The following is a 7,882-nucleotide window of genomic DNA, read 5'->3' on the forward strand; positions in this document are numbered from 1 at the left end:
ACCCGACCCAATGTTTAACTCGAAGGGGGTCGGCTGTGATTGAATGTCTTGAACTTTAACTGTATTCGAAAGGGATGCTAAGATTAGATGTATCTCTTACGCTGAGAGATAACAGGAACGATTTAACCTGTGCTTCCCATGTTGACATTATTCAAATTCTTGGAGTTCTTTCCACTGACAAGCAACGGGGGTCAAAGATGAACCCGTCATGCACAGCAGAGAATCGCCTAGATCATCTATCAAAGAAAAATATCGAATCAAAAAACAAAAGCATTACTACGGAAGGAGTCTTTCAGCGGCAAGAATATTTCCGAACTTTCGCGATGGCATATCCTTGTCTCAGAAAACTGTCAGAAAGCAGCAGACTTCCTCAAGTGGCACGTGCGACAGATGTTTTGAATATTCCTGAGGATCCGGCTGCTCAAATAAAAAAAATTATTCAGACCGTATTGCACTAACAACAGACGGGGACTTCCGCTTGTTGATGTGGGAGACACAGAATGCTTGGGTATGTAAGCAGCCGAATTGTATTCTCTGGTCCAGAGTGTTGTCACTCCTCACTTCACCAGTGCGGATGAAGATGTTGTTGAGAGGAGAGTTGATTTGATGAAGTGTTGTACCCTTCGAAGGGTACTCGCATTCAAAAAAAGAATTAGTTTGATAATCAAAAAAATTGCGACTTGAAAACGGTGAGATTCGAACTCACGCCCCGAAAGACTAGTGCCTTAAACTAGCGCCTTAGACCACTCGGCCACGTTTCCTGTTTCGGATCGCTGGAAAATGTACCGCGCGCAGTGTTTATAAAGACATTACTGCAACTTATCCGCATAACCTTGAAAAATCGATATTTTCATGCAATAATGTGCTCCGAACTATCTAGACAATAATTTCATTAAATAAATTTCAACCATTCACATGGGGCCATACTTCAGGCAGCGCACTTTGAGCTGCCACGTGGTTCCACCCGGACACCGGACATCACTAAAGATAAGGCATTTCCATTAGGGCACGTCACACAGCAACAAAATAATGCATTGATAAAATTACCCCCCACAAAATAACGGTGCCAGGGCCTCCCCCTCTTGAGGGAGAGGCATCGATGTTCTTGGCATCACATGAGTTGTGCGGGAATGGCTCTGTTGTGATGCATAATTTATCAATTGAAAACGGACCATCCCATTTAGAATCTGACATGCGTTGGAAACAATTGCACCACTGTAATGTCAGAAAGGATGCGAGAACTCGAAACAACCGTTGCGCTGTTTACGAAAATGGCTACGGGGATTGCAGTCGGTATCGACGGCATCGGTTCCGACTACCACATCATCATCGTTCCGTTAGCGATAGCCGCCAGTCGCCTGCACCTCTTCTGCGCCCCACTCCCTCCTTCAACCCTTCACGATGGGGGCGCTTTTCACGGGCACCGTCATCTTCCTCGTTCTCGGCCTCCTGGCATACTTCGTCGTTTCAGCAATTTACCGCAATGACAAGGATGCTCAAGCGTGCGTTACCCGCTCCCCATCCCCATTTCTTCCTTGCCCTCGTCCGCTTTCTCCCGCGTGGCGCATACTCCTCTCAAAAGAATCTCGACTGACAAACAAACAAAGCCGTTCCGTTCCTATTGCTTCCCGCGCCCAGTCTTGGTCAACTCAGCGTTGTGCTCGCCACTGTCTGCATGTACATCATGTGGGCGACATGCTTCCTGCACCAACTGCATCCGCTGGTAAGACCTATCAAAGAGGGCGCGCACTAAGTGCTCCTAACTGCTCCGTGATAACTGTAACACAAACCCCTCGTCTCCGAGCTCGCAATAAAGACGCCAAGCATCAATTAAGCGCCATACAGGGCCCCCGTTTTTCCAAAGTCAATAAGTACACGCGACTCTACGCCGTGCGCCTACCCTGCGCTACTCCCATCCACTTCCATTCCGTCTGCCGCCACTGGTTTCATCGTGCCGTTAAACTCCTTCACATCCACCCCTTCCTCCTGAATCACTGCAGTATAATTTTTCACCGGTATCACTAAGCAGTCGTCGTCGGCAGAGGTCAATGCGATCGGCTCCCCACCTGAACTGTCTCCACTTGCGCTCTTACGCTTTCCGTGCTTCGGGCGCTTGGCGGGTCGACTACCACCTTGTTTCGTCCGTTTGTATTCCCGCGGTTTTGTTCGTATGTGGTTGCTTCCATTCTCAAGAGCGGGTGACGGTGACTTTGGTCGTCGCTTTTCACGTAGCCGCGCGTTTATCAGCTCATTCACAAGTGATGGTGCGCTGTCGCTCTCGTCTGGGATCGGCTCCGCAGGCACATAAAAGTACGTATCCCTTTCTTCGGAGTCGGAAGAAAACCACCCAGAGTCTTCGTAGGAAACCACATCTACTTCAGCAGCTTCGGCTGCCTCGCGAGCCCGTAGGCGCGTTTCCTCGTCCTCCGGTTCTTTGAGGTCAAACTCATCTTCAGCTTCGATGTACTCCTCGTTTGCCTCCAGTTCTGAAAACTCCGTCGCAAACGCGCTCCAGTTCTCTGTCACATTCTTCGCCCAAATGTAGACTTGTCCCATTCCAATCCCTAAAGAAACAATGACACCACGCAACGGATGCCACTGTATTTGTGATACTCCCTCGCGCGCTCCCTCCAGCGTGAGTTCTAAATGCCCGTCCACCGCGCGCCAGATATGAATCTTGTGCTCGGTCCCCTCCATACCGCCAACGACATACTCCCCATCGCTTGAGAAACAGGCGGAAATGCATTGCGTTTTGTTGACAATTTCAGTGAAGGTAGTCACCGGTTCAACGACAGGGATGGTATTGCTTGGCTTGTCGAGCTCGCGTTGCAGAAGCTGGTCCCGTAGGAATTGACGCATGCAGCGATCGTGCGAGTTGACGAGAACTTTGCCGTTCTTCCGGCTGACGACGATCGCACGCACGGCCGACCGCCCCTGCACAGTAATAATGGAGACACAGGACGCCGTTTGAATATCGTTATCCGGCGGGTATTCATCCTGCTCCGCATTGGGTAACGACTTGCCATCGCCATTCTCTGTGACTTCGGTGGTGTCTTCATCAAAGCCGTTTTCTCTTCGCTTTATCAACTTAAATGAGCGTATGAGCCCGTTTGGACCACCCCGAAAAATTCGATCACCCGACCTTGTGAAGGCTACGCAAAAAGGGCTCTTCTTCCTACCGCCCTTTTTCTCCTTACACACGCCATTTTCAAACTCCTCCTTCGCACAAAGAACTGAAAATTTGATATTGTCTCCACTCACCGGCAGCGAGGAAAATGTCTTATTCCCGAATGAGTTGTGAGGTCTCTCGGGCGACTTGAACGAGCAGCTGGGCGCCAAGCCCAGATGCTGCCCGTTCTTCGCAGGGGCTAACAGCAATACGCTGGGATCGTGAACATGGTGAAAGGCGGCGTCGGGAATATGATAGACGCCCTGTCTCAAATGCAATATCAAGGGATGCGCATTGCGAAGGACGACGATGGCCACAAGAGCATGGCGGGGATGCGGAACGACATTAAGGATTTGTTTTTCAAACGTGAGCTCACAAAGAACTCGTGCGGACAGGGTATCAAACACGCGGACCGTAGACGGATGGTAGGCGACGAGAACTGCGGAGCCATTCCCCGGAGCCGGAAACGCGACATCGAGGATGCGAAGGGCGTCGTCCCTTCCCGTCTCAAGAATGGCGGCTACGGAGCGTGTATCAAAGTCCCATAGCGTGACGTGGCCGTGTACGGTGCCGACAGCGAGAAGGTTTCCGTGGCGGTTGAAGCAGACGCAGGTGGCCTTGTCGCGCTCGAGTATGTCCTCGACGCCCTTGGGCAGGTCCTGGGATGCGAAGGGGTTGAGCAGAGCACGATTCATAGCGGGGAGGACCCTGCACGAGTGCTCAAGGGTCGTCCGCGGGGGGGTTTCCTCGGGACGATGTAGGGGTGCGGGAACGGGCAGGAAGATAAAGGCATGAGGGTGGGGGTGCTCGTGTAATAGACGAAGAGAGGGCCGCGGTTTACGTCATCCCGAATTGCCGCCATTTAGCTTTTTTTGATGCATCGATGATTTTTGCTCTCCAATTCGGAGACCAGCAAGAGCTTTTCAGCATAACCTCACGTTGCCTGCTGCGCTCCTGCTAAGCTGTCGAGCATCTCGGATCTTGTTTTCCTTCCGATCTACACGCAATGGCGTCAGGCTTCGGTATCAACGGTGGTCCCGGCCGCTGCTATTCATTCTGGCTCGACTTCACAAAGTGCTTGGGTAAGCCTCGCCCTCCTTGATCTGCATAGCGCTGCTCCGCTCATTACCCCCGCCACTCCACATGTTCATGTATTAACCCCTGCCTTCTTTACCGTTGACTAATGCAGCTGATGCTGCGATCCCAGCGGATTGCGCGCCCGCACGCGAGGATTACATCGAATGTCTCCATCACAGGAAGGAGTCAGAGCGCCGCCAACAGATCGAGAAGCAGGCCCAGAAGAATGAGCAGGAGAAACAGCAAGCAGACGCCCTCGCGAAGGAGCAAGCGCAGAAGGACGCTTCGTAGATAGCGATGTAAAGGAAACCGCCTTGCTCTCGGGTTAGCCCGCCTTCTGCCAGTGCGACTGCACCGAGCGACTCGGATGACTGCCAATTAATGTTGGCATCCTGCTTGACTGCCGAAGTACGCCATTGGCCGCGAAAGCCGCATGAGAAGAGCATGTTCGGCGTGATCATCTCGGTCATATCAGCGATAGATGTAAAACAATAGCCTTCTCTATTTGTTTAATTCGCTCCTACCGTTGTCGTTCTAAAACAAAGTTACCCAAGTTAATAAGCGCGCTTCTATGCTCGCTAGGCGGCAAAACGCTCACAAGCCCATCAACTGCCTTTTGTACATGCTGCGTGGCGAGTGCCTTCGTCCTTCGAATCCCATCCGCCTTTTCCACAAGCTCGAGCGTCCGTTCCACGTCGCCATCCTGCTTAAATCGCCTGTCTATCATCGGGCCGATCTCCGGGAATTCCTCAAGAGCGAATAAAACTGGCGCCGTCGCAAGTCCCTGCGTAATGTCGTTCAGTACCGGTTTGCCTAAAGCATCCTCCGACGCCGTCATGTCCAGCATGTCGTCGATCAATTGAAAGGCAATGCCCACGTTCTCGCCGTATTGATATGCGGCATCTGCTACATGTTTTGGATGCGCTGCGAGCATCGTGACCGCGCGGCATGAGTTGGCTACTAGAGATGCCGTCTTGAAAAACGTTTTGGCAATGTACGCATCGAACTGAGTCTTCGGCTTGTGGTACGAGCTCTGCTCATCCCGTGCTTGCTCAGTCACATCGCCAATACCTCCGAACACTTCGCCAATACCACCTTTCATCTGAATCACTTCTCCGCGGACAAGGTGCTCAATCACAGTCGACAGCAATTCCACGACGTCGCAATCTCGCAGGCGCGCAAGCGCGACTGACGCACGCGCCAAGAGAAAATCGCCCGCAAGTACGGCGAGCTGATTTCCAAACAATGAGTTGACGCTTATCGCGCCTCGTCTGGTATCAGCGACATCGATGACGTCATCGTGCAGCAACGAAGCGGCATGTATCAATTCTGTAATCTCAGCGAGTCTAAGTTGACTTGGAAGCAAGCGCGGCGGGACGACCGGGGCAACCATGGCCGTGGAGTGAGCCATGAGGAGGACCATAATGGGCCGAAATCGCTTACCCTGCAGCGAGAGCAAGTGAGAGGCAGCGCCGTCCAAGACCGGATGCTGCAGCACCGATACCGTTTCACGAATCGAGCGGGTCATTTTCGCGAGGTCGGCGCCGACGAGAGCGAATGGATCGACAGACGACGAATGGCCTTCAATTGAGGTGCGTAAGGAAGGCACCCATGATTCGGAGGATCCGTTTGGTGTCGCAGGCGCCGTGCGCGCCGAAGCCGTACAGTGCGTGGCGTGCCAGATTGAGGGCAGATTTGAAGAGGCGAGACTGCTGCCTAACGACGGGACTGCATGTCGCAGAAGGCGAGGGAATGTTAGTCGGGCTAGCATGGCACAGGATCAAGGGCACTTGAAGGGCACAACGGCCTGGACGTTCAGGGAGGTGCAAACGTAAAGAGTAGTGAATATGGGCGCAATGTTTGATAACAAGTCCGGCAGGGTGGCTGGGGTTAAAATCGAAAGTCAGCCAATTTTGTAAGGGAATTGGTTGCAAAAAAGGGTTGCTTGCTCCCAGAGTACGTTCTGCAATATACGCTCCATAGCTTGAGGGCAGGCCTGCCGTCTAGGACGACTGCAATGTGAGCAGAGCAGGGCACCGGTAGAATCGGAACTACTCGTATTGCATTACGGAAGATGACGATTTCGGCCGACCTTCTGATTTTATTGGTTCAAATGTCAACCGCCGCATCTGTGTTTTCGACTGTTCTACCGTTGGACATTCTCTGTTCCGGTATTCTGCACAAGACAGCAAACGACGGCAGCTAAATATGTGTTGTGCTGCATCGCAGAGCGCTGTGAAAGTTTTGCATCGCTCAAGGCATTGGATTTCAACCCGCATTCGAGAACGCGCCGCGTTTGTGTGGGACAATTTTACGACAGCTGATGCTAACGGGAGCGATGCAGGATAATACCACGACTGTTACGAGAAGGTATCCTCGTTCTCCTCTTCCGAAGTTTTTTGTTTTTGTTCTTTCTCGTCTGTTTGAATCATTCTGATGAGCAGGTTTGTATTGAAAGCCCTCCAGGTGGCGAGAACATTAAACAATAGGGACAAAGCGCCTCGTGGTTCTGCTCGTCGAATCTTTCACAACCTCCGCAGGATGCCGGCATCACTTTCCCGCTTTTATTATCAAAAATCCCGACTATCCCCATATGTAAGCTTTTCAGTCTCAACTTGAACAAAAAGGACAAAGGCTGCCGACATCAGAGTCGGGCAAATGTGGGCGAAGCTGGCATTTTTTGTGATACATCAAAAAAAACAGCAGGTTTACTGCTCCGTTATCATAGCATCGCTGAGTTTCGATCTCAGGACCGCTGGGTTATGGGCCCAGCACGCTAACCACTGCGCCACGATGCTTGATTAATTGATTGATATGTGAAGCTTGTTTGCTTGTATTTAAATTTGTGTATGCGTACGAAAAATAAAGAAATGGGCGTAAAAATAACCGAAAATCAACTTTCTCCGTCCCCACAGAAAACAGTGTGCTCTTGTATCATTGTCGTGCCGAGGGTGACAGAACATACTTTGTTTGTTTGTGCTACGTTGTGCGCCCCTGCTGCAGACAATTGACCACATGCAAAACTTCATAGAAACGTGATCTTGATTTCGCAAACGAAAACCAGGTAAATGCCGCTTCCTCCTCAGAGCACCCCTATCGGTTTGGCTAAATTTGGTGCCTAAATGTGTAAAATTTTGCGTTTGCATATAGCATTTCTGTGCGCAACACTATCGGTTTAGGAGTAAATTTGAAATTGAAGTGCCCTGATAGGGCATAGTGTACGAGGGGTGCGGGGCATCGAGTACGAGTACATAGAACAGTGTCAATAGTATTGTCAATAGTATTGACAATACTATTGACAATACTATTGACACTGTTCTATGGTCTTTTGGCCAAGTGGCGCCATGTAATTCGCGTCTCTATATGGTCAAATGAGTAAATTTGTCGCCATCCGGCTTCCAATATAGAGATCGATATAGCCAAAAAGGCCAAATTTTTGGAGATAACCAGTCCGATAGGGATGAATGAGGCTATATGTATCTGGATATGCAAAACATTTACATATACACAGCACCGATAGGGGTGCTCTCAGCTACATTATACGGAATCAAATCTACGCATACCTGCCAATTATCGTCAACTCGTACAACTTCATTGCGTTTTGTCTTGTCGGATTGGATTCTCCCAATCCCCTAA

General features: G+C 50.7%; 4 protein-coding genes; 2 read left to right on the plus strand and 2 right to left on the minus strand.

Annotated features, from left to right (window-relative positions):
* The first annotated feature begins 1,401 nt into the window (after positions 1 to 1,401).
* On the plus strand, positions 1,402 to 1,753 carry CHC_T00010232001 (V-type ATP synthase, Subunit V0-e). Its single transcript, XM_005716164.1, has 2 exons — positions 1,402 to 1,501; positions 1,638 to 1,753. The coding sequence occupies exons 1-2, from the start codon at positions 1,402 to 1,404 to the stop codon at positions 1,751 to 1,753; spliced, it is 216 nt and encodes a 71-aa protein (XP_005716221.1).
* Positions 1,754 to 1,896: 143 nt separating this feature from the next.
* On the minus strand, positions 1,897 to 3,864 carry CHC_T00004831001 (hypothetical protein). The gene has a single exon (XM_005716165.1). The coding sequence runs from the start codon at positions 3,862 to 3,864 to the stop codon at positions 1,897 to 1,899; it is 1,968 nt and encodes a 655-aa protein (XP_005716222.1).
* A 249-nt stretch (positions 3,865 to 4,113) lies between these two features.
* On the plus strand, positions 4,114 to 4,727 carry CHC_T00004832001 (hypothetical protein). XM_005716166.1 is given in 4 exon segments: positions 4,114 to 4,175; positions 4,176 to 4,251; positions 4,359 to 4,528; positions 4,722 to 4,727. 3 exon segments carry the CDS (start codon positions 4,176 to 4,178, stop codon positions 4,725 to 4,727), a joined length of 252 nt encoding a protein of 83 aa, XP_005716223.1. The 5' UTR covers positions 4,114 to 4,175.
* Positions 4,728 to 4,730: 3 nt separating this feature from the next.
* CHC_T00004833001 (hypothetical protein) lies at positions 4,731 to 6,017 on the minus strand. XM_005716167.1 is given in 2 exon segments: positions 4,731 to 4,766; positions 4,767 to 6,017. The coding sequence occupies 1 exon segment, from the start codon at positions 6,015 to 6,017 to the stop codon at positions 4,767 to 4,769; it is 1,251 nt and encodes a 416-aa protein (XP_005716224.1). The 3' UTR covers positions 4,731 to 4,766.
* Between the last annotated feature and the right edge of the window lie 1,865 nt (positions 6,018 to 7,882).

This window comes from Chondrus crispus, genomic scaffold (assembly GCF_000350225.1).
Source record: "Chondrus crispus Stackhouse genomic scaffold, scaffold_251, whole genome shotgun sequence".
Taxonomy (NCBI): Eukaryota; Rhodophyta; class Florideophyceae; order Gigartinales; family Gigartinaceae; genus Chondrus; species Chondrus crispus.